Source organism: Syngnathus scovelli, chromosome 13 (assembly GCF_024217435.2).
Source record: "Syngnathus scovelli strain Florida chromosome 13, RoL_Ssco_1.2, whole genome shotgun sequence".
Taxonomy (NCBI): Eukaryota; Metazoa; Chordata; class Actinopteri; order Syngnathiformes; family Syngnathidae; genus Syngnathus; species Syngnathus scovelli.
The window spans coordinates 4,099,460-4,125,031 of record NC_090859.1 but is presented as its reverse complement, the minus strand read 5'-3'; the positions used below and the strand labels follow the sequence as shown (position 1 = coordinate 4,125,031).

The 25,572-nt window shown below is 45.6% G+C and overlaps 3 protein-coding genes across 7 annotated transcripts in view; 2 read left to right on the top strand and 1 right to left on the bottom strand.

The window, feature by feature from the left end:
- pam (peptidylglycine alpha-amidating monooxygenase) overlaps positions 1-16,476 on the bottom strand; it is an 88,550-nt gene extending 72,074 nt beyond the window's left edge. For 3 of the 5 annotated variants that reach the window (XM_049738445.2, XM_049738448.2, XM_049738449.2), the window contains exons 1-3: positions 13,642-15,571; positions 1,161-1,273; positions 955-1,067 (exon numbers count right to left, since the gene is read on the bottom strand). In XM_049738445.2, the coding sequence (XP_049594402.1) occupies positions 955-1,049 (95 nt within the window). In that variant the 5' untranslated portion in view covers positions 1,050-1,067; positions 1,161-1,273; positions 13,642-15,571. The other 2 variants (XM_049738446.1, XM_049738447.1) reach the window with 2 other exon arrangements.
- dpm2 (dolichyl-phosphate mannosyltransferase subunit 2, regulatory) overlaps positions 1-25,572 on the top strand; it is a 258,461-nt gene that overhangs the window by 167,080 nt on the left and 65,809 nt on the right. The window lies entirely within an intron of this gene.
- pomk (protein O-mannose kinase) lies at positions 15,632-23,765 on the top strand. The gene is made up of 3 exons (XM_049738565.2): positions 15,632-15,787; positions 16,892-17,167; positions 21,205-23,765. The coding sequence occupies exons 2-3, from the start codon at positions 16,898-16,900 to the stop codon at positions 21,973-21,975; spliced, it is 1,041 nt and encodes a 346-aa protein (XP_049594522.1). The 5' UTR covers positions 15,632-15,787; positions 16,892-16,897; the 3' UTR covers positions 21,976-23,765.

Genomic DNA, 25,572 nt, shown 5'->3' with positions numbered 1-25,572 from the left:
ACTATTTTTTTATTTTATTTTATGAAAACAGTTTGACGCACTGACAAAATATAATTTGACAAAAAGCGATTTCCATAGAGAGGGTATTTACCGTAATTTCCGGACTATAAACCGCAACTTTTTTCCAAAATTTTGAACCCTGCGGCTTATAGTCAGGTGCTGCTTATATAAGATTTTTTTCGGGATTTTTGTGATGACTTGATCACTTTTATACACTCGTAAAAAGGCTGTGGACCACTGTTGTGCGGTATCTTGAAGAAAAAAAACAACAACAAAAATACTATTTTGAAACACTACTATGGCTGCTGCTTATTCTGGCTGTGTTGCTTGTGACTATTATGAGCTTTAGTAGGAATGCACGCTAGGTGACCTGGCGTCAAAGGGCTCTAAACCCTTTCTCTTACTCTGCCATGTGACACAGAGATTACACAAAGCAGTGGCGCTGTTTGGACCATCTGCATTGTATTAAAACCCAATCAATCAGCATTTAAATTCAATTCTTCTGACATTTTGCTCACCAAAAACAAGTTGTAATGAATGCAAACTTTTAATGCAATTTATTCAGAAGGTTACTTTGAACCCTGAGGCTTAAATGGCGGCGCGGCGTATTTATGGATTTTTACGGCTTTCTGTGTACTGTCTTTCTTTGTAAAAAAACTCATGTGCACGTGCGGCTTATAGTCCGGTGCAGCTTATGTAAGAAAAAAACTAAAATATCCCTGAATTTTAGCTGGTGCGGTTTATAGTCCGGTGCGGTTTATAGTCCGGAAATTACGGTAATTTCTTTTCTACTGTGAGATGAAAAAGTAAGAGGCTCTTCTACGATGTCCGCTGCCAGTCTTAAAAGGCATGGACCTAACATGCTTTTTGTAAGATTTAAGAAACAAAAACAGTCAAGTACTACGTAATATATCCTCGCAAACATGTAAAATAAGAAAACGATGTTTTACCTACCTTTTAGACCTATTAAGTGGATTTAATGCTTCCTGGCCATAAGTGTTCCAAATGAATGCGAGCAGTATCACACATAAACTAGGGTAGCCCATCATGGTTTGTGGTCCTAATGCCTGTAAGAATGGAACAACAGCTGTCAGCCATGAACTTTGGAAAGGGTGAAACTGAAAAACAAAGAGAGATTCTGTCACAATGACAGTATTGACCTAGTTGACTTTGCTTGAAAAGTCAGGAGACGAGGGAAGCGCATCCAAAGGTGGAGGCACTCTCTATTACTCCGTTGGCATGTTGAGCTGTTTGTTGGTTGAGGCTCCACCAACTAGGCAAGAAGATGCACTTAGTAATAGCCATTACTCCACATCACACAGTCAAGGTAATGTCAATCGCATAAATGTGTTGTACTTCAAAGATTGGACGGATAATTGGATGATTATGAAAAATTTCCAATAGACATTGCTGTGCAATAACATCCTGTTCTCGACGCTCTATCTTTGAATTGTCTATATTATGTGTACTATGTGTCCACTCTGCATCCATTGCAGCCTGGTCATCCTGGAAGAGGGATCCTCCCATCTGTGGCCCCTTCTCAAGGTTTCTCATTTCCCCTAGTAGGAGTTTTGAGTTTTTCCTTGCCCTCCTGGGAGTTTAAGATCAGGGGATGTCTGAGAATATTGTCAATTTTCGCACGTGCCCTGAGTGTTGTTAGTCACCTAAATGTTGAACAGAGGCTGAGATGTACCAAACTCAAATTCCTTGTTCGGCATTCTCAAACATGGCCAATAAAAAATCTTGAATCTTGAAGGACATCCGTTGTTTGTTTTAAAACGGTTTGAATATTCTCCAGAAATGGAACATTGGTTGTGTGCTTATGTATGCTTGAATGATGGTGAAATGGGGACTATGTTTTATTTTTTCAAGTAAATATTTTCTTCCTATATAAGTGCAGCTAGATACACCTATGCTTTTCCCAGCACTATGCGGGTTCCTCAAATACATTTATATTTGAATTAAAACGTCATGAAGTCATTATAATAAGGTTTGCTTTTTTGAGGTATCACAGCACTAAATGAAACCAGTTTGTTTCCTGAGAAGAAAACAAACTGAGAAAATTAATGACGGTATAACTTTCAAACTTATTTGGAGAACAAAAACTAAACACACTTTACATTGGAATTACAAAGCTTGTTAATTGTTGCACATTTCACTATATACAATAATACAACCATATTAGGCAATATGCATAATATAGATCACCTGATCTGAAATACAGTTAATACCTTTGATAAAGTTTTCAGCAGTAGCCCTGTTTTTCAATTTCATCATGAGATGCTTTACAGTGAGCCTGTGTTATTTTATACTTAAGTTTGTTTGAGCAAAGACTAAAATTCATGAACTTGTAATTTTTTTATTTTGCACTTTTGTTTCAAGATTCAAAAATTGTTAATTTATTACAAATGACTTCAAAATCAGAGTGAGTTGTTTGTATTTTATTTTTAGCTTAATTTCTGTTTTACAGAGGGACAGTCCTGCCTTTTAACAGAAATAAACGAGAGGACTTTCTTAAAATCTTTCTGTCATTGGTTTAATACATATTTTACGTATCATAAGCACAAAAGGTATGGGTTACTTGGTGTTAGGGTTTTTCAGATTATTCTTATCATATGATTATGTTGGAATGCAACCGGTAATAAATAACCTACCTTGTCTCATCCTACACAAGGTCGTAAAACACCCCCTGATATGTTTTGACTAGAGCACAAGGGCTTCCTATTCAGTCTGCTCTTCCCCCCACTCTGTTTCTCTTAATAAATATGTCCTTGCAGTTGGGAGACTTCAGACCTCCATTCGAACATCGCTGCACGTACAGCGACGAATGGACTCTCCACCTGCAGGTGTCTAAAAGGACTTACTTGTCTCCCGTGTGGTTCTTGCAAAATAAGTTGGAGTGAGCAAATCTCTAACATTTTGGTGCCGAAACCCGGGATCCCTCATACCCGCTATCTGTCTGACGAAGAAGGACGTGCTGCATTGTCGACAAGCCAGCGTCCATTAAGAGGACCTGGAGGAGAAAGTCCTGGGAAGAGAATTCTTCGCTGGGCCAGCATCTTAGGTCTGCCTTCGTCTGACAGGGGTGGATTGACGGGACCCGGCAGTGCAACAAACCAGGGGACAAGTAAGTTAAAGGCCTGAAGTTGTGTGATTGTCTTGTTGTTTGTGAAACGCGTAAAAAGGTAGAAGTGCACAGGAAAAATTAAGTTTCGTGGAAGGAGGGGGTGTTGTAGAGTCCCCCTCTGGATGAGGTGTCTCTTTTGGAGCAGTGGTTCTCAAACTGTTTTAAAATCTCAGTACCTCCGTGGATCATTATTTGACGACCACTGTTCTAAAGAGTACAACTTCGCGTTGGCAGGGCTGGGGACAAGGACTGTTGTCTTTAGTTCCCAGGGAAGGTGGGGGGTGTTGTAGAGTCCCCTCACTGGATGAAGTAGCTCCTTTTTTTTAAAAAAAAAAAAAAAGGAGGACTTCGCGTTGGCAGGGCTGGGGACAAGAACTGTTGTCTTTAGTTCCCAGGGAAGGTGGGGGGTGTTGTAGAGTCCCCTCACTGGATGAAGCAGCTCCTTTTTTTTTAAAAGGAGGACTTCGCGTAGGCAGGGATAACTTGTGTGATTGTGTGTGACTGGTAGGATAAATTGACTAAATAGCAGTTCTAGCATTGATCCACAGCATTAATACAGGCTAGTAATTTGTTGAAAGGTCAATTTAAACCTGCATTGAGGATCCTCAAAGAAAAAAATTTGAAAAAAAAATTGTAAAACCTTAAACTACTAAAATTAAGATGGGAAATAAGAACGGTAAATCTCTTGCTCTGCTCTTCTTTGAAATGAGAAGTCCATGGCAAGTAGATTTCTTAATTGTATGCAATACATGCTGAAGTGGAAGAAAATGTATGGAGTACAAGGAAATTCGAAATGTGGAAGAAGTGGTAGAAGTGCTAGAGTGTGGTTGAAATCTTCACAAAGAGATGAGAACGAATTCAAGAGACAAAAGCTAGAAAGATGAAAACTGATGAGGTCACAAGTGTTTGTCAGACCAGGAGACAATAAGGCCCCTGTGAGCAGGTGCAAGGCCGCAGCTCAAGCCGCGGCTCAAGCAAAGGGGCAAGAGGAGCTTCTGCTCCTATGCGAATCATGTATCAAAATTTAAAAGATCTGAAACCTCTCCCATATGACAGCAAAACATGTCATTGTCAGGTTATCAAAAATCTTTTTAGATTGTTAGAGCTCCTGTCCATACAAGAAGTATGACAATGCTGTTTGTATGCCCAATTACAAATGACGAGATCAAATTGTGTTACACTAAAGTTAAAATATGCAAATCAAGTGGTAAAGAAATACAACTTGCTTCTAGAAGATAAATAAATAAAATTAGAATGTGCTGTCCTCATGTGCATGGGAGGGACCAGCTCATGATCGACCACAGGAAATGGCCAGCCTGTGACGAATCATTGGTGCTGGGACCTACCTTCCGCACGCAAGAGCTGTGCATGTGTGTGCGTATGTGTTAAAATGATGAAGATTGGCTAAACTTTTAGTATAAAGAAATTTGCTAGACTGTTGTCTATTCAATTTACACCGCAGAACAGAAAAAATTTGGACAGATAAAAATGAGAGGAAAAGAGAGAAATCTGTTTGCGAGCAGAAACTAATCCACACTAGTGCATGTTAAGTGTCGAGCACACATGAGAAATTCGAAGAAAAAAAACAAAAACAAAAAAAAACCGACGGAACATGCCTTCAGGAATTGGAAGAAGCTAAATTGTGAATTTAAGATTTTGCAATGCTACATTTAATAGGAATAATTGATTGGTTGTGTTATAAGATTATGCAAAATTCTAAATGCAAGCTAAATCTGAGAGATTGAGTTCTTCAAATTTAAAAACAAAGAAAAAATTCAGATTAATTTGCCAGTTGTTTGTTTTAGTTAAGTGTTTTTGAACTGGTGGATTTTTCTACCAGGAAACTTGAGTTGAAAATGATATATGAATGTTGCGTGGTGAGCTTGGATGAATTGGGACCAATGTGATAGGAAGACTCCTTTTTGGAGACTGAGTGAGATGCATATGATGAGCATTGATGAATGATTGCCTGAATGAAAGGTTGAATGGTTGAAGTCGTTGGCGACTACTATAGAAAATTAGTACAGCGACTTTGATGAAAGAGTGATTTTGAGCAGGTTGAATGTTAGAAAGAAACACGTAGCTTTTGGATTGCTAATTAACTAGAGAAAAAAACTGGAGAACCAGTAACACGTAGAAGATGTGTGAACTGAGAAATTAAGAAGCGTTTTGGAAAGAAAGTCAAATTAAATGATGATGAAATCATATGTAGTAATACAACACTTTACTACATATGGATTCTCTAAATCATACAATTGAGTAAAATAAAACATGCGTTTTGATTTGTATTCAAATTTCTAAGATTCTTGTGATAAACAATGAGAAAACTGTCATGCGGTCGCGTTTATTTTTCCGGGTTTCTGTCTCGTCGATGTCGTGATTTTACTTCCGGTTTTATTTTGTCGTTCCTTCCGGTTCAGTTTGTGTTTCCTTCCTCGGTGTTGGTTGTCTTGTCATCCCTGATCCCGATTGTGTGCACCTGCGTAATCGATACTAATTGTCATCACCTGTGTCCCCGCCCTTTTGTGTGTATTTAGTCTGTGTCTTCCCCTTGTCTTGTGCCAGTGTGTCTTGCCTCGTCCCGACCACCAGCGATCCCTTGATGCCTGAACTCTCTGAAAGAACCCTCCTTTTTGTCTCGCCACCGAGCGACGCCTTTGTTTGTGCCTTGGTCTCCATCGCCTTTTTGTCTCGCCCCAGTGCGACTCCTTTAGTTGGTACTTTTTGCTACGCGTTTTCCCTCGTAAGAGGCGTTTTGATTTGTACTTTTAGCCTTTTGACTCGCCTCAGTGCGACACCTTTTGTTTGTACTTTTTGCCACGTGTTTTCCCTCGCAAGAGGCGATTTGATTTGTACTTTCGCTCTGTGTGCTTGCTGGAATAAATCCAAGATAGAAACGACTCTGCATCCGAGTCCTTCGCCTTGTTCCCGGCCGGACAGTACACACTGGCCAGACATGGACTCGGCAGAGTCGGAGCACCTGTGCGCCGCAGTGCGCTCCCATGCCTCACTGCTCGCCCAGCACCAGAGGGAAGTGGGCGACTTGGGAGAAGAGATCCGAGGACTCGCTAAGAATCAAGAAGATTTCAGAGGAGCGGTCGCCACCCAAGTAGCAAAGCTGGGTCAGCAAATGCAGGAAGTGCTCTCGCGCTTAAACGCAGGACCAGCAGCGACCTCCAGTACACCCGTCGCTTCCCCCGTTACTCCCCTTGCAATAGCTCCCATGACTGGCAGTGCCAGACTGGCTCCTCCAGAGCGCTACTCCGGAGAACCCGGCCTTAGCCGGGCCTTTATTACAGAATGCGAGATGCATTTTGAGAGTTCCCCAGCAGATTTCCCCACCGAGCGCTCCAAGGTGGCCTACATGGTATCATACCTGACGGGAAGGGCCCGCACGTGGGCCACCGCGGAATGGGCCAGGGATTCCATCTCCTGTCGCTCTCTCCCCGCTTTCATCCAGGCCCTGCGAACGGTGTTCGATCCAATCTCCGCTGACCGAGACAAGGCTCGCCAACTCTGTCAGATAGTCCAGGGACAAGACACCGTCGGAGACTACGCCATCCGGTTCCGCACGCTGGCCGCGGTGAGCGGGTGGAACGCGGCGGCACTATATGACATCTTCCTCCGGGGCCTGTCTGGACCCATACAGGATCAGCTAATCCCCTTAGACCTTCCCACCGACCTCGACGCCCTCATCGCTCTGGCTATCCGCACTGACAACCGGCTGCAAGAGTGGAGGAAGCACCGACGCAGCAACGCCCCCGCCTTCGTCCCAGTAGCCGGCCCTGACGTTCACCACTCCAGGCTGTACGGGGATCGGCAGCGCCAGGAGCCAGAACCGATGCAGTTGGGCAGAGCTAAGTTAACAGAGGAGGAGAAGTTACGGCGGCGCCGAGAGGGAAGATGCTACTACTGCGGCGAGCTCGGACACCTCCTTCTCTCCTGTCCAGTGAGGAGGACCCTGAAGGTAAGCGCCTTCTCTGCGGCTCTGTCCCCGGGGCGAGTGCTCCCCAAGGGCAGGATTACACAGTTGGGAAGAGAAATAGAACTCGAAGTATTAATAGACTCCGGAGCGGACGAAAGCTTGATAGACTGGGCATTTGCTCGCCGGTGGGGGGTAAAGACTGAGCTACTGAACACTCCCGTGAAAGCCAAGGCACTCAATGGACAGGCACTCTTTGAGATAACTCACATAACAGAACCAGTCTCGCTGTCAATTGGTCCCCACCAGGAGAACATACGGCTACATGTCGTGACCTCTCCAATGAACCCTCTCATTCTCGGGTATCCATGGCTTCAACGCCACAACCCCGCTATAGACTGGGGATCAGGGGAAATAACGGGATGGGGGTCCGACTGTCATGATTCCTGTATCAAGTCTAACCCGCGCCCTGTGCCTCCTGCTCCAGACGCGCCAACCCCAGACCTAACCGGGGTCCCTGCGTGTTACCACCAATGGGCCGAGGTATTCAGCAAGGCCAAGGCTACCTCTCTGCCTCCCCACCGTCCGTATGATTGCGCCATTGACCTCCTGCCGGGTTCAACTATACCCAAGGGGAGGCTTTATTCTCTTTCGGGACCTGAGAAGCAAGCCTTGAATGAATATATAGACTCCTCTGATTCGACCATCGTCGTCGCCTGCGGGGGCGGGGTTCTTTTTCGTGGGCAAGAAGGACGGCACCCTACGTCCCTGCATTGATTATAGTCCCCTCAATCAGATCACCATCAAGAATCGGTATCCGCTCCCACTGATGTCGACCGTGTTCGACCAATTACAGCAAGCCCGGGTGTTCACAAAGTTAGATCTGCGCAACGCCTACCATCTGGTGCGCATCCGGGAAGGGGACGAATGGAAGACAGGGTTCGACACCCATCGAGGACATTTTGAATACCTCGTCATGCCATTTGGCCTCACCAATGCTCCCGCTGTGTTTCAGGCCATGATAAACGATGTTTTGAGAGACTGTTTGGACCGGTTTGTGTACGTATATTTGGACGATATTTTGATTTATTCCCCAGATCTGAAGACCCATAGGGTTCACGTCGAGACGGTGTTGCAACGACTCCTTGACCACCAACTATACGTAAAGGCCGAGAAAAGTGAATTCCACAAGAGCACCGTTTCTTTTCTCGGCTTCATCGTAGCCCCGGGCAAGGTAGAGATGGACCCGGCGAAAGTAAGCGCGGTAACGGAATGGCCTACCCCTGACTCACGCAGGAAGGTGCAGCAATTCCTAGGCTTTGCCATTTTTTATCGGCGGTTCATCAAGGGCTTCAGTGCCACAGCGGCTCCCTTGCACGCGCTCACGTCTCCTAAAGTCCCCTTCCGCTGGTCAGCAGAGGCGGAGGCGGCCTTCCAGGAGCTAAAGAACCGTTTCAGCACCGGTCCCATCCTCACGCTTCCTGATCCGTCGCGGCAGTTTGTGGTGGAGGTGGACGCCTCCAATCAAGGAGTAGGTGCCATCCTTTCACAGAGGGCCAATAGCGACAACAAGCTCCATCCGTGCGCGTTCCTGTCTCGACGGCTGACGCCCGCCGAACAGAATTATGATGTGGGGGATCGCGAACTGTTGGCAGTCAAGCTGGCATTAGAAGAATGGAGACATTGGTTAGAGGGAGCACAGCAGCCTTTTTTGGTCTGGACAGACCATAAAAATTTAGAATACATAAAGTCAGCTAAGAGACTGAATTCACGCCAAGCCCGCTGGTCACTTTTTTTCAATCGTTTTAACTTCACTCTGTCCTACAGACCGGGAACCAAGAACACCAAGCCTGACGCCCTCTCCCGTGTTTTCAACTCGGATCCAGAAATTAAGAAGCCCGAAACCATCCTGCCTTCTCATTGCCTGGTTAGAGCAGTGACCTGGCCTATCGAAGGCCGGGTACAGCGGGCCAATGGTAACAAGCCACCCCCTAGTGGTTGCCCTGAGAACCGACTATTTGTCCCTGCTCAATTACGATCCCAAGTCATCCATTGGGCTCACACCTCCAGACTCTCCTGCCATCCGGGCATGCGCCGAACGCTGTTTGTAATCCAGCAGCGATTCTGGTGGCCCTCCATGAGGGCAGACGTCAACGAATACGTTGCAGCCTGTCCCGTCTGCGCCCGGAATAAGAACTCCCACGGCGCCCGTATGGGGTTGCTGCATCCCCTACCCATTCCTTCGCGCCCATGGGCGGAGATATCCATGGACTTCGTCACCGGGCTTCCGACCTCGCATGGGCGAACCACCATACTCACAGTGGTGGATAGATTTTCAAAGATGGCTCACTTTATCGCCTTGCCCAAGCTCCCGTCCGCTAAACGAACGGCCACCGTGATGATGGACCACATATTCCGGGTTCATGGGTTCCCGAAAGACATTGTTTCCGATAGAGGGCCCCAATTCGTATCCAGGTTTTGGCGGGAGTTTTGCAGGCTCATAGGGGCAACCGTGAGTCTCACGTCAGGCTATCACCCGGAGGCAAACGGACAGACGGAACGTATTAACCAGCAGTTGGAGACAAGTCTCCGCTGCCTGGTCTCCCAGAACCCCTCCTCGTGGAGCAAGAACCTCTCCTGGGTGGAGTATGCCCACAACTCCCTGCCCACCACGGCTACAGGTATGTCCCCCTTCAAGTGTGTGTATGGCTACCAGCCCCCTGTCTTCCCTGACAGTGAGCCGGAGGTGACGGTGTCTTCAGCCCACGCCTTGGTGCGCCGCTGTCGTCGCGTCTGGTCGGCGGCTCGGGCCACGCTGGTCCGACAGGGGGACCGGGTCAAGCGGATGGCTGACCGGAGGAGACGTCCGGCGCCCGTGTACCAGAGAGGTCAACGTGTCTGGCTATCCGCCAAGGATCTTCCCCACCGGGGGGACTCCAGGAAACTGGCGCCTCGCTTCGTGGGTCCGTTCCCCATCGCCAAGGTCGTGCACCCGGCCGCGGTGCGTCTCCGCTTGCCCAGGTCCCTTGCAGTCCACCCCACCTTTCACGTTGGGAAGGTCAAGCCGGTGGTGGACAGTCCGTTGGTGCCAGATCCTGCGCCCCCTCCGCCTCCGCGGACTGTGGGAGGTGGGACGGCCTACACCGTTAAAGAACTATTGGATGTGCGCAGAAGAGGCCGGGGCTGGCAGTACCTGGTGGACTGGGAGGGTTATGGGCCGGAGGAGCGGCAATGGGTGCCGCCTAGTTATATTTTGGACCCGGGACTTTTTGAGGACTTTTATGCGGCTCACCCTGGGGCTCCTGGGCCGTCTGGGATCCGGCCCTAGGGGGGGGGTTCTGTCATGCGGTCGCGTTTATTTTTCCGGGTTTCTGTCTCGTCGATGTCGTAATTTTACTTCCGGTTTTATTTTGTCGTTCCTTCCGGTTCAGTTTGTGTTTCCTTCCTCGGTGTTGGTTGTCTTGTCTTCCCTGATCCCGATTGTGTGCACCTGCGTAATCGATACTAATTGTCATCACCTGTGTCCCCGCCCTTTTGTGTGTATTTAGTCTGTGTCTTCCCCTTGTCTTGTGCCAGTGTGTCTTGCCTCGTCCCGACCACCAGCGATCCCTTGATGCCTGAACTCTCTGAAAGAACCCTCCTTTTTGTCTCGCCACCGAGCGACGCCTTTGTTTGTGCCTTGGTCTCCATCGCCTTTTTGTCTCGCCCCAGTGCGACTCCTTTAGTTGGTACTTTTTGCTACGCGTTTTCCCTCGTAAGAGGCGTTTTGATTTGTACTTTTAGCCTTTTGACTCGCCTCAGTGCGACACCTTTTGTTTGTACTTTTTGCCACGTGTTTTCCCTCGCAAGAGGCGATTTGATTTGTACTTTCGCTCTGTGTGCTTGCTGGAATAAATCCAAGATAGAAACGACTCTGCATCCGAGTCCTTCGCCTTGTTCCCGGCCTGACAAAAACGATTGAAAAGTAACTAAAGAAACTACAAGAAAGTGAAAATGTCAAATCATTTGCTAGCTGAGTCGCTCCCCATTCGGGGAGGCCTTCCATTTACTTGCTAAGCTAGTTGTCAAAACAGTCCAATTGCCACGAAAAGTAGCTATGTGCACGTGTGCAGTACACACACACACACACACGAGACTGATAAGGAGTCAAGAGGTAACAACCTTGCAGACGGATTCCACAAAGCTGCAGCGCAAAAGACACTTCAAATTTTATACACACGAGAAGCAGATTAAATCACTGAAACATTTTTAAAGATGTGCAGCGACAAAGTCCATAGAGTGAAATTCAATTATGGACGAAAAGAGGGGCAAGATTAGAGAATGGCATCCATAAATGGCCAGTGTGTGTGACAGACCACACCTACAGACTAGAACATCATCAGCTGACGAAAACACGAGCACATATACAACTTCTTAGACGTGACAGATGTGATAATGATAATGAGACGTGGATTGCGTAGATGCTGTTCTGCTGAGCATGTTTTACGGAAACTTGTTGATTTGACCATCAAATATGCTTCGCAAGTAATGGATACACTGATGTACTGTTTCTGTGTTTTTATTTTTATTATTTTATTGATAGCATTCTGGTCGCCTAAGGCAGACGGACCGTGTGAGAATTTTCCTGCTAATAACATCTGGCCAGCAGGTTTTTCGCTTACACAATAAGTTTGATCTGGGGTATTAAGGTAATACCTCATCTTCACTGCAAAGTGTTGCTATCATTGTTTGTTGTTTTTTATTTTTACTATTTTTCTTTCTTCATTATAGATATCTGTCTTTTTTACTTGTCTTGGTTGTTTGCGGTGGCATAATCATATGATAAAACAGGAGGGAGATGTTAGGGTTTTTATGTTGGAATGCAACCGGTAATAAATAACCTACCTTGTCTCATCCTACACAAGGTCGTAAAACACCCCCTGATATGTTTTGACTAAAGCACAAGGGCTTCCTATTCAGTCTGCTCTTCCCCCCACTCTGTTTCTCTTAATAAATATGTCCTTGCAGTTGGGAGACTTCAGACCTCCATTCGAACATCGGTGCACGCACAGCGACGAATGGACTCTCCACCTGCAGGTGTCTAAAAGGACTTACTTGTCTCCCGTGTGGTTCTTGCAAAATAAGTTGGAGTGAGCAAATCTCTAACACTTGGTAATGGTGTTAGTGAGTTCTCATGAATTGATGAAACATACTGGTATCCATTTGACAAAAATGTGGTATCCTCCTTAATTTTAACCAGGTAAAACATTTTACTTACTGGTTTCTCAATTCATTATAATAGCTCAATCTACAGAGATACAGTAAAATGTTTAACTCATTGGATTATCTATCCATCTATTATCCATTCATCCCTCCCTCCTGTATAGAACTTACAGTATAAGTGTATTAATTGCTGAAGCTTTGTAAAGATAACTTTAAGAAAATATATCTTTACAAAGACAATGACGCTCAGTTTGGAGTGACAGATGGGTATTTATGTAAAATGATTATTATCCTCGTTTTATTTGGCAGTGTTTTATAAATGCAATGCACAACAATTGGTAAATATTTGACGGTACCAAAAAATACACCTTTAGATTAAAGGCAGGTGGGTTTTTTTTTGGCAGCGCAATTAGAGCACAACGTTGCACATAATGTGAGTGGATCTGTACTTACTGCGTATGTAGAGCTGGGGGGGGGGGGGGATGTGTGTATAATTTGTACGCTATAGCTCGGTACAAGTGGTTGTGGTAATTGGTAATTCCAGCAAACAAAAGTGATCAATGGACGTACAAATGAATGCGACATTTTCGACCAAACCCACTGATAATAGCAATAATCGACGAAGCACAGATCAGCGTGACTCAGTGTGTGACTCATCCCTAACAGTGAAGTGGAAATGAGGGGTAGGAGGAGACTGAACCGCACAGTATGTTCTGACATCACATTCAAATGGGATATGACGGGAGGAAACTATGGAAACAGAGCTGAGTCCGATCATGGAACACAGCACGTAATCCACGAGTAAACACAATCACAAACCTACCGATTACACACTCTACAAGCAAATTATCACGCCTGTATCTCGATGGAGAAGCACTATGGTTCAATTTCGTGCTAAAATAATACATAGCCGAGCAAACATGTAGCTAACCTGAAAATGCATCCGGTTACAAAATAAACAACAAATTATATTGGCTGAGATAGTCATAACTTCAATATTAAACGCTTTGTTTGGTTTGAATTGAATTTGTTAACCAGTGATGATGTATCAATTGCAAATGCTATTTCTGACATGTCACACCTCAAATAAACAGGATGGTACTTAATGCTACAAAATAGCCATCTTTAATTCTTGCAACATACCCGCTAATAAACCCATCCAAACCCATCGCATGGGCGTGTAACCTGATAGAAGCAATGCCATTTGAAATGCGATTAATAAACCAAGTCGATGTAACTTCTTATGATGGTAGACAAAATAGCATTAAACAGGTTAAAATGCCATAACAGACTATTATTAACATGTAATCCATCGTTGGCCACATAAGAATTCTTCTGTGCTAGGTCAGACAGTTTTACTAAGGTTTTGAAAATACGAATGGTAGCTTACCTACACGCCGATATCCTCCAATCGACTGTATATTATGACGGTAAATCGGCAATTTAGGTCATGCCCATCAGATTTAACTTGACAGTAACTAAACATGCACAAATGTGTCCGGGTTCCTACAATTTCAAAATAAAAGCAATGTAAAAGGCACACATTTGAAGTCATCGGGATCTGCTGTGGCGACTCCTCACGGGAGAAGCCGAAAGATGTATACATATGTTATTTGTACATATATTTTTGGCCCTAACACACCCGTCCAAAAAAAAATCAAATAATAATCCTTAAATGTTAGCTCTTGGCCCAGTTATGCTCGCTATACTAATAGTGTTGGATTTTGTCCACAATTTAGGGAGCGCGTTATCTGCGCCTCACGGCAAAAGCCTTTGCCAATCACCTGTTATCCAATTTACTCACTGCATGCTCGTTTGATTTCTTCAGATTTAGGAAAATGCAAAGACACTGAAGCCGAAATTAAACTTACACAGATTGGTTGAGTTCAATCACAATACTTGTTCAAAAAGCTCTGTTTTCAGGAAAGTACAATACAGCGCTGGGCCCTTCAAGAGCGGAAAGTCTCCATTCAGAAAAAGCAACGTCCAAGGTTGTTAGATCAGTTTTATATTCAGTAGGACATTGTGGGCCGAGATTGATGGGTGATGAGTCTTCGGGGTGGGGCAAGTTCGAAGGAGAGTCTGCTTCCATGGGAGTGGTGCTGGTTATGGGCGATTCGGTGTGTAGGTGGGGGGCTGTTGGTGTGTGTGTGTGGAGGGGGGCTGTTGTCTTCCATCCCGTCTTTCGGCCTTGGCGATCATCTTTGGCCGAGTTCTCGGGTGGGGGCTGTTGTCTTCCATCCCGTCTTCCGGCCTTGGCGATCATCTTTGGCCGAGTCCTTGGCTGGCTCCCTCTGGCACCTGCTGGTTTTATCTCCACGTGACCTTCCTGTGAACATTCTTCTCCAATCTTGGACATACACTGTCGTACCTCATTCTTTTAATTTTGTCATTTTGTACGAAATGATGTTAGCTTTTGGCTGTGACATCATTAATCTATTGCTGTTCTTTTGATACATCATGTCTTTGCTTATTCTTAGTTTAATCATGCTTCCAACCGTATCTTTTCTTTGTTAGGCAAACTATTTCCCTCTGTGCAGAGCGTTCAGTGGTAATCAAAAACTGGCGTCTAGCATTAGTCTAAACATAAGATACAATCAAGTACTGAACGGTCAAGACGACTCTGGCCGTGTCCATGATTCAGAGAAAAAACATCAGGCATGCATTACACAGTTCCTTAAGGGTCATTAAGCTATTTAGGCAATATATCAAAAGTCATTTGTTATTTTAAAGTGCTCAGAAATATATATCAGATCATAAAGTTATAAAAACCTTTCTCATCACCACTTATCAAAAATATGTAGTTATGTCTTCTTTATTGATTTGGTGTGTAGGTATAATTATATGCTTAAAATGTTTCTTTTATTTATTTAATATGTGAATATACTTGTCTGCTTATGTACTTTATTCAATGAGGTTTGAGCATATCTGTTTTTGTAGCTAGGCAGTACTTTTTGTATTTTGACCCCATTTCCTGCAATAGCTATTACCAGAAGGCTGCCTTCTCAGTTTAACTATTCAATGTATGCCAGAAAGATCGATACACAGTTTTGGAGCCTTCTCTGCGAGATTGCAGAAGAAGGTCTAACTCCCACTTACAAGGTTTCTATTGTTTACTACTCTTGGCCACCCTCCTGCAAGGGAGTGACTTTGCCAAGCCTGTGTGATCATGTGTGACCTTGTAGTCTTAACTGAGATCAAGTTCTACATGTGTGCAAAGAGTGTCATAGAGAAGGGAAATCCAGTAAAAGCAAGAGAAATGTTACAGCGCCATAAAGGCATAGTTCAAGCTACTTAGCTAATCACAAGTGCCAAAGAGGCCTATTCTAACAAAGAAATCCCCCACCAAATGCGAAGCCATACATAGCCTTTGGTTTTCTTGTGAAGGTTTTACAGGAAATGGTGCTTTGTTTCCGGTTTCCTGTCAGTGGAACGCAACTTTTTTTTAAACGCTTCAGTGTCAATAGTTACCAAGTGGGTCGTACGTAGATGTTTTACCTGTGTTGTGAGTACTATGTAACACAACGGGATTCTAGGTAAGTTAAAATTTGTGTGGAGTTACGTCGGTTACCTTTCTGAAACTGTGCTAATTCAAGAAGGCAGATCATTGTGCAGATGATTGGGTTTACAAGTTTCAGCACACTTATTTTGTTTATATTGCTCATAGCACATCGCAGATAGATCTGCTCTATCTGATTGGGTTTACAAGTTTCAGCACACTTATTTTGGTTCTATTGCTGATAGCGCATCGCAGATAGCTCTGCTCCATATTTTTCAATGACTGCATGAGTTACTCCGTTCTCCCGTTTCCCCCCTGCGTTTTGTTATCTTATTATAAGTTAGGCTTTGAAACTGGAAGTTTGATTTATCTTTTAAACATAAACTAACAAAATATAATAAAATTTCAAACGTTAAACGTTAATATAAATTGATATATTTCAAAAGCTAACCACTAGACATATAGTTCCGTTTGTTTCGGCTAGCAATTGTAACTGTTAGCACTACACAATGTGTCTGATGTTGTAGAATTTTTCAAAACCGCTGTTCTTAAAAAATACCTTCACAACAAATTAAATCCCAACATTTTATAAAGGTTTGTTTGGCACATCTACACTTGCTCACTTCACTGGTTCTTTTATATGAGACAAATTATTTTAGTAGGTGCATTACCTGACATATTTCGGCGGGTTCTTCCACCTTCATCAGAGTGTCACCGATGTGGTTGTGACGCGTCTTTATCAGCTGATGGATGAAGGCGTGGCTCACCTGTCAGATTTGACAGGTGAGTCACGCCCTCTGCTGTCCGTTCACCCCTCCAGGATGCTGTTCCAGGTTGTAGAGAGCATGTAGGCTCCCTCATCCCTGTTGATGGTCCTTGGGCCCCGCTTGCAGATCTCAATGGCCTCCCTGATCCAACGCTGATGTTTGTTTTCTTGAGTGCGGATGACTCTGGCCTTTTATAATTTAAATAATTAAATAATTTGTTTGATATAAAAGAACCAGTGAAGTAATTAAAAAGGAAAAACAAGATGAACTTAGTACAGTTATCTCCACTTGCTCTTTATGATGCTGCAGCTTATTGGAAGTTTGAATTTGCTCCATCTTGTTATTTATTTCTTTGTTTCCTTGTTTGATTGCAGTGCAACATGGGGCGTCGATGCAACACTTCATTGTACCAGAGTACTCCTGTGGTGGTGATCTGTCTTGCAGCTTTACTCCTCAGCAACGTCTTGATCTATCTGTATTTGGATTCTGTGTATGAGTCAGGTGGACACCCAGTCACTGCCCATACGGGTTGTGTTGCTCAACACTTTAAAATGCCAACGATGAAGAACTGCACCCCTTGGCTGCACTGTCCCCTCATAGAGGCAGAAGTTCGCAAACTAAAACTCATCGGTCAGGGAGCAGTGAAGAAGGTACAGTAGTAGTTGAAACATTTTGTCTCTTTTATTGTGTCAACTCAAAAGTCAAAGTCAAAGTCAGCTTTATTGTCAATTTCTCCACATGCCAAAGACACACAAAGAAACCGAAATTTCGTTCCCCCCTATCCCACGGTGACAAGACATGGCTCACAACAGACAAACAAGTAAACAAGTATAACAAAAGCGTGCTGAATAAATAATGAATAAATAACACAACAATAAATAAATAAATAAGAGGAGCAGAAAAAAAAGGAGCAAGTACAGCAGACATTCCCGAAAATAGCGCAACAGTGCCGCACGCTACGCAGAAGGGGGTAGCGAGTTCAGGGCCCTAACAGCCTGGAGAAAGAAGCTGTTGGCGAGTCTGGTGGTACGGGAGCGCAGGCTCCTGTACCTCTTCCCAGAGGGCAGAAGGTCAAACAAAGAGTGAGCCGAGTGACTCACATCTCTGGCAATCGAGGTTGCCTTGCGGGCGAGATGGGAGGTGTAAATGTCCTTCAGGGAGGGGAGCGAAGCACCAATAATCTTACCAGCCGTATTCACTATGCGCTGCAGGGCCTTCAAGTTCTGTTCAGTGCAGTTACCACCCCAGACAGCGATGCAACTGGTGAGGACGCTCTCAATGGTGCCACGGTAGAATGTAGACAGGACTGCCTGTGGAGCACATGCACGCCTGAGCTTCCGCAGGAAGTACAGGCGGCGCTGAGCTTTCTTTGCCAGTGACGAGGTGTTTGCGGACCAGGAGAGGTCCTCACTGATGTGCACCCCCAGGAACTTGGTGCAGCTCACCCTCTCAACCACAGCACCGTCGATGATCAGCGGCAGGTGTGTTGTGTGACCCTTCCGGAAGTCAACAATGATTTCCTTGGTCTTATTGACGTTCAGCAGGAGGTTGTTGTCCCTGCACCACGTGGTCGGAAGGTCAACTTCCGACCTGTACCGAGTCTCGTCGCCCTTCGTGATGAGACCCACCAGAGTCGTGTCGTCAGCAAACTTCACTATGCGGTTGTCGCTGTAGGTCGCAGTGCAGTCATGCGTCAGCAGGGTGAAGAGCAATGGACTGAGCACGCAGCCCTGGGGGGCCCCCGTGCTCAGCGTGATGCTGGCGGAGATTTTGTCGCCAACATGCACCACCTGAGGCCTCTGACAGATGAAGTCCAGTAGCCAACTCGCTTGCCATTTAACCAATAATCTTAATTCATTTCATTCAACACTCTCTTCCAAAATTAATTGGCAACTATTTTAGTATAGAGCAGGGGTCACCAACCTTTCTTAAACCGAGAGCTACTTCCTGGGTACTGATTAAGGCAAAGGGCTACCAGTCTGACACACACTTCTGAAATAGCCAATTTGCTCAATTTGGCTTTCACTATGTGTTATTATTGTCATTTCCAGTTCACATGTAAGTGTGATTTTAACAAGAATAGCAAAAATTCATTCAAACCTCTGTTTTTGACCACAATCTGCTCCAGTGGTTCGAGAAGCGAATCGGTCGAATTCCGAATCTATTTTTCCCATTACAAATAATGGAAAAAAAATTAATCCGTTTCAACACAAAAAAAACCCCGCCTTTTTTAAGCATTTTTTCATTTGCGCATATTTGTCCGATCGCGCAACTGCCGCGTACCGCCGAACGCGCAACCGTAGCGCGTCGCCCACCGCGCAACTGCACTGCGCTGGTCGCATTATTGTGACAGAGCCGTCGCTGAAATTTAGAAACTATTTTCAAAGTCCTGATGTACTTTCCAAAATTTAACTGGACCTCAGTGCACAGGGAGCTTAATTTGGTCCGATCGTGCAACCGCAGCGCGCCGGGTGCTCACTGTCGCATTGCTTTAAGAGCGTCTTTGTGTTTTAGGATGGCTTTACTGCTCCCACTTGCTTTCTTTGGAGGCATGATTAGGGGTTAATACAATCGTCAAAATAACGAAAATACAATAACAACGGAGTCAGTTGGCATCCGGGCCGCGTTTTCTCAGGTCCTTCCGGCTCATCTCGCGAGGTTCGACCTCCAAATTTTGATCGAGAACCGAAGCAAAAAAATCTAGAATTTTTAGTTCGAATTCCAATTTGTTCGAGAACCGGGACGTTCGAAAACCGAGGTTTGACTGTAAAATAAGTAGATGCAGCTCACTGACAAGTGCTGCTATTTGACCTAATTTTAGAACAGTCCTGCGGGCGACTCATGCGGTCCTCATGGGCGACCTGGTGCCCGCGGGCACCGTGTTGGTGACCCCTGGTATAGAGTAATCATTCCCCTAAAGCCATATCCTGCCTGTTTTGTCCCTCCCTTCTCCAATACACCTGATTCAATTGATCAGATGATCAGCAAGCTCTGTGGTCTGATAATTATCATGGACTGCAGAAGCTGGATAACAATCCCGATCATTTCAATCAAGTGTGTTGCAACAGGGAGACAAAGAAAAAATGCAGGACACCGGCCCTCGAGGACCGGAGTTACCTACCCATGCTAGGAACCTGATGTGATCCTGATACTATTTTGAATTAGGTGTGTTGCAGCAAGGCATCTTGGAAAACAGGATACGGCTCTTGTGGGACGAGGGTCTCCTACCCCTGGTTTATGACCATTGTATAACCCTGAAATTGTCCAAATCCTTTTAGTTCAGCCTTTCAATCATAATCATAAACATTATGATTTCTGTAGTCCTTTATGAGAGCAGACTTATGATGTAAAATAATACAATACAAAATAAGACACTTGAAAACATCTGTTTTTACAATGACCAAACTAGTGTACCACTGTGCTGCCCTGAACTCGCTACCCCCTTCTGCGTAGCGGCACTGTTGCGCTATTTTCGGGAATGTCTGCTGTACGCGCACTTGCTCCTTTTTTTTTTTTTTTCTGCTCCTCTTATTTATTTATTTATTGTTGTGTTATTTATTCATTATTTATTCAGCACGCTTTTGTTATACTTGTTTACTTGTTTGTCTGTTGTGAGCCATGTCTTGTCACCGTGGGATAGGGGGGAACGAAATTTCGGTTTCTTTGTGTGTCTTTGGCATGTGGAGAAATTGACAATAAAGCTGACTTTGACTTTGACTTGACTTTAATATACAGTGCTTCCTAAAAAATCCTCTAACCACATTCCTAAGAAAGAAAAGAAAGAAAGTCTTCCCATAGTATTGACGCTATTATATTTGCAAAGGCACGATAAACCCTATGGCTTAAGAATGGGATGTAATTTAGATGAACAAAAATAGGTGAGTGAATACTTGCGCAATCTTGTGTACCATATTTTCCGCACTATGAGGCGCTTCGAGTTAAAAGGCACAGACTCAATTCAGGGGCTTTTCTGTAATTAGTGCATGCCATGAATTACGGGGGGGGGGGGGAAATCACAGGAGCAATGCAGGCAGTTCTGTTGTACTTAATTCCACTACTTAATCATGTACTGTATTGTACTCACATTGTTAATTGATATTAATACCATCAAAATCCGCAACTTCTGTATCCAAATTAAACAATTGGGCAAGTCCGCCGTTACACATGCTACGTCCCCTCTCATCGTCGTAAAGTTGCTCTTCTGCAATGATCCTGGCTTTCCAGAAAGCTCTAATTGTGCCTCGTAAGCATGTCTCTTTGTCTATGCCATTTTAGAGGGTCCTAATGCTCTTTGCTTAAATAGTATTTATTTATCAATGGCGGCCGAGGTACATACTCTACGTGTAATGTACAGTCCTCTGATTGGTTTAACGTCCTGATCTACATCAGGTCTACACATTACGCCAGTGTATTACGTCTCTGTGTGGCGGAAGCACACCTTCGTTTTTTGAGGAAATTAAAGGCTTTTAAGTGCACCTTATGGTGCGGAAAATACGGTACATTAAAATCCTAGGTCCCATACTTCTTCCAGTATCTCATATCAGACAGACAGATGTTGGGGAGCTGCAGATAATTCTAGACTAAAAGTTGATGTTACTCAGTTATCAAACAAACTCAAGTTCTGTTATGTAAGATACATGGTAGTCCCAAACTCTTACATGTGTTTTTTTTTTTTTCTCCCCCTTAGGTCTACTTGGCAGAATGGAAGGGACAAAAGGTTGCTGTGTCCAAATTGTCGTCTCTGAATTACTCTCAGGATTTTCTCCACGGATTCTTGATGTTAAAGGCATTGCAGGGTCCCCTCGTGGTACAGTTGGTAGGGTTTTGCCTTGAAGACCATACCTTTGTCACAGAGTACCATCCACTGGGCTCACTTCTCAATTTGAACGCAATTCTGGCCCAGGAGCAGCAAAAACATCGCAACATTTGGCAGACGCGGCTGTTGTTGGCAATAGACTACGTCTCCATCCTCCATTACCTCCACAACAGTCCAGCTGGTCTGAGGGTAATGTGTGATTCCAACACCCTGGAGAAAACTCTCTCCCAGTTTCTGCTCACAAATGACTTTCACCTGGTGGTGAATGACCTGGATGCACTACCTGAAGTGGACTTATCCAGGGGTTTGCGGGTCAAATGTGGCCACAGGGAGCTTAGTGGTATTTTTGTGGCTCCTGAGCAGCTATGGCCTTTCAATAATATAGGGAAGCCTTTTTCAGATGATCTCATGCATGAGTATGATGAAAAGACAGATATCTGGAAGATCCCAGATGTGGTACAGTTCCTGATAGGAAGAGTGGCTGGAGCGGATTTGATCCACTTCCATCTTTTTCAAATTCATAAGGCATGTAAGGCAGAAGACCCTAAACTTCGACCATCAGCCCTAGACGTGGTGATGGTTTATAAGGCAGTTTACAACAACATGGCCAGAGATAGCGCTGGGCTCAGAGAAATGCTTTAACATCTCATTCTAAAATTAATGCAGGCCTACACGTATTAACATGCTATCATGCCAGAGACTAAACAGTTACACTATTAAAAATAAGTACTCACCCACCAAAACATGTTTTTTTTTTTTTTGTGGATAAACCGTATAAATGGGTGTCTACTAAAACTTTCTCCATGTCTTCATCGTTATTTCGGAAAAAGTACGTTTATGGAAAGCTTGAAGTTCGAGAAAAAGCTGTCTGTGTGGCGCCATCATCAGGTTAAACACTGCAGCGCACGTGGATCCCCTGATTTGAGTTGCATGGACTCTTGACGTATCTTTTTCTTTAACATTGATTGTCATAGACTATATTTACATGTAGTCAATATTTGGGTTAAAATCAGAATTTGGGTGTCTGAAACGATTGAAATAACCTGTTTACATGTCTCAACAGACAGAGTTACTCACGTTTAAATATTCTCATTGAACCTGCGACCTACATCGACGTCACGGTGCAAATAGACGTCATTTCCGCTTTTTACTTGTGACTCAGCACGGGAATAAAGAAACGGGTTTCTCTCGTCGCTACTAAAGTGTGCTTTTCTGCCAGTTTTCGATCTCCACCATGATCGTTCTTTGGCTTTTGACTGACTTCGCTTCGATCTGCAGGGATGAGAATTTTCCGCGGATTTACGTTTTCCATCTAAAGTGTTTGCGTGAATCGTGTGAATCCGTTGAGAATTTTTTTTTTTTATATACTATATATGGGGGGGTTCCTATGGGCTCACCACCTGTGGGAAGTGCCAAAGGGGTCGGGTGCAGTGTAAGCTGGGCGGCGGCCAAAGGCAGGGGCCTTGGCGGTCTGATCCCCGGCTGCAGAAGCTGGCTCTTGGGACATGGAATGTCACCTCTCTGGCTGGAAAGGAGCCCGAGCTGGTGTGCGAGGCAGAAAAGTTACGACTAGACATAGTCGGACTTGCCTCCACGCACAGTTTGGGTTCCGGTACAAGCCCTCTCGAGAGGGGCTGGACTCTCTTCCACTCTGGAGTTGCCCACGGTGAGAGGCGTCGAGCAGGTGTGGGTATACTTATTGTCCCCCGGCTGGGCGCCTGCACATTGAGGTTCACCCCGGTGAACGAGAGGGTAGCCTCCCTCCGCCTTCGGGTGGGGGGGGATGTGTCCTGACTGTTGTTTGTGTCTATGCACCAAACGGCAACTCAGAGTACCCACCCTTCTTGGGGTCCCTGGAGGAAGTGCTGGAGAGCGCTCCTTCTGGGGACTCCATCGTTCTACTGGGTGACTTCAATGCTCACGTGGGCAATGACAGTTAAAGGGAAATGTGCTTTCGGCAGTTTGCAAACATATCTATTAAGGTTGTGTTAAACTTATAATCATATTAATATCTAGTATTGGAGTGCTCGTGTGGATTGGTGGGTGGCGATGAATGTGCACGCAAACTGCATGAACTTGTTTTCTTCGAAGTGTTGTGGAATAGGCCCAGACAGGGAGTACCGGACGAGAACACCTCAAGGTCGGTGAGAAACGAGAACAACATCACGTCCAGGTGGTTGAGCTTCGCGGGGAAAACCCAACCGCCTGACCTCAGCGATAACACCGAGACGGGGAGGAGATGGCCATCGACCAATCATCTCACAATGTTTTGCATCCTTTAATATTCATATTGTGTTTCTTCAAAACTGGGCAACCCGGAAGAATGTGTCGTCTTTTGGTGGTCACAAAAACGCACGAGCTTTAGTGTGAGGGACCCGGGACCCAGGCCTGTATTAGTTCCTTTGTCAGGAATAAACAATTGGTAAATTTGGTCTGATTGATCTACTGGTCTTCTCTTTGACAGAACGAACTCGCACAATTGTTAGGTGCACCAGTGTGTGGATTAGGACATAGCAATTTATGTGTTAAGTGTTGATCGCAATTTGGAGTCAGATCAATAACTAAAATCCGTAACCTAACACAGTGAGACCTGGAAGGGTGTGATTGGGAGGAACGGCCCCCCCGATCTGAACCTGAGCGGTGTTCTATTATTGGACTTCTGTGCTCGACACGGATTTTCCATAATGAACACCATGTTCAAACATAAGGGTGTCCATGTGTGCACTTGGCACCAGGACACCTTAGGCCGCAGTTCGATGATCGACTTTGTATTTGTGTCATCGGATTTGCGGCCGCATGTTTTGGACACTCGGGTGAAGAGAGGGGCGGAGCTGTCAACTGATCACCACCTGGTGGTGGGTTGGCTCCGATGGTGGGGGAAGATGCCGGTACGACCTGGCAGACCCAAACGCTCTGTGAGGGTCTGCTGGGAACGTCTGGCAGAATCCCCTGTCAGGCAGAGCTTCAACTCCCACCTCCGGCAGAGCTTTTCCCATGTCCCGGGGGAGGCGGGGGACATTGAGTCCGAGTGGACCATGTTCCGCGCCTCCATTGTTGAGGCGGCCGACCGGAGCTGTGGCCGTAAGTTCGTTGGTGCCTGTCGTGGCGGCAATCCCCGAACCCGCTGGTGGACACCGGCGGTAAGGGATGCCGTCAAGCTGAAGAAGGAGTCCTATCGGGCCGTTCTGGCCTGCGGGACTCCGGAGGCAGCTGACAGGTACCGGATGGCCAAGCGGAATGCGGCTTCGGCGGCTGCTGAGGCAAAAACCCGGGCGTGGGAGGAGTTTGGCGAGGCCATGGAGAATGACTTCCGGACAGCTTCGAGGAAATTCTGGTCCACCATCCGGCGTCTCAGGAGGGGGAAGCAGTGCAACGTCAACTCTGTTTACAGTGGGGATGGCGTGCTGCTGACCTCGACTCGGGACGTCGTGAGTCCGTGGGGAGAATACTACGAAGACCTCCTCAATTCCACCTACACGCCTTCCATTATGGAAGCAGGGCCTGGGGACTCTGAGGCGGACTCTCAAATCTCTGGAGTCGAAGTCACTGAGGTAGTTAAAAAAAACTCCTTGGTGGCAAGGCCCATGGGGTGGATAAGATCCGCCCGGAGTTCTTAAGGGCTCTGGATGTTGTGGGGCTGTCATGGCTGACACGCATCTACAACATTGCGTGGACATTGGGGGAAGTACCTCTGGATTGGCAGACTGGGGTGGTGGTTCCCCTCTTTAAGAAGGGGGACCGAAGGGTGTGTTCCAATTACAGGGGAATCACACTCCTCAGCCTCCCTGGTAAGGTCTATTCAGGGGTGCTGGAGAGGAGGGTCCATCGGGAGGTCGAACCTCGGATTCAGGAGGAGCAGTGTGGCTTTCGTCCTGGCCGTGGAACAGTGGACCAGCTCTACACCCTCAGCAGGATCCTCGAGGGTGCATGGGAGTTCGCCCAACCAGTCCACATGTGTTTTGTGGACTTGGAGAAGGCGTTCGACCGTGTCCCTCGGGAGGTTCTGTGGATGGTGCTTCGGGAGTACGGGGTGCCGAGCCAACTGATAAGGGTGGTTCGGTCCCTGTATCACCGATGCCAGAGTTTGTTCCACATTTCCGGCAGTAAGTCGGATTCGTTCCCAGTGAGGGTTGGACTCGGCCAAGGCTGCCCTTTGTTACCGATTCTGTTCATAATTTTTATAGACAGAATTTCTAGGCGCAGCCGAGGCGCAGCCGAGGCGTTGAGGGGGTCCGGTTT

Bases quoted from the DNA above. Each gene is read 5' to 3' on its own strand.
- pomk (XM_049738565.2), top strand. From the start codon at position 16,898: ATGGGGCGTCGATGCAACACTTCATTGTACCAGAGTACTCCTGTGGTG. The intron at 17,168-21,204 runs GTACAGTAGTAG...TCTCCCCCTTAG, and splicing joins GTCAGGGAGCAGTGAAGAAG to GTCTACTTGGCAGAATGGAA.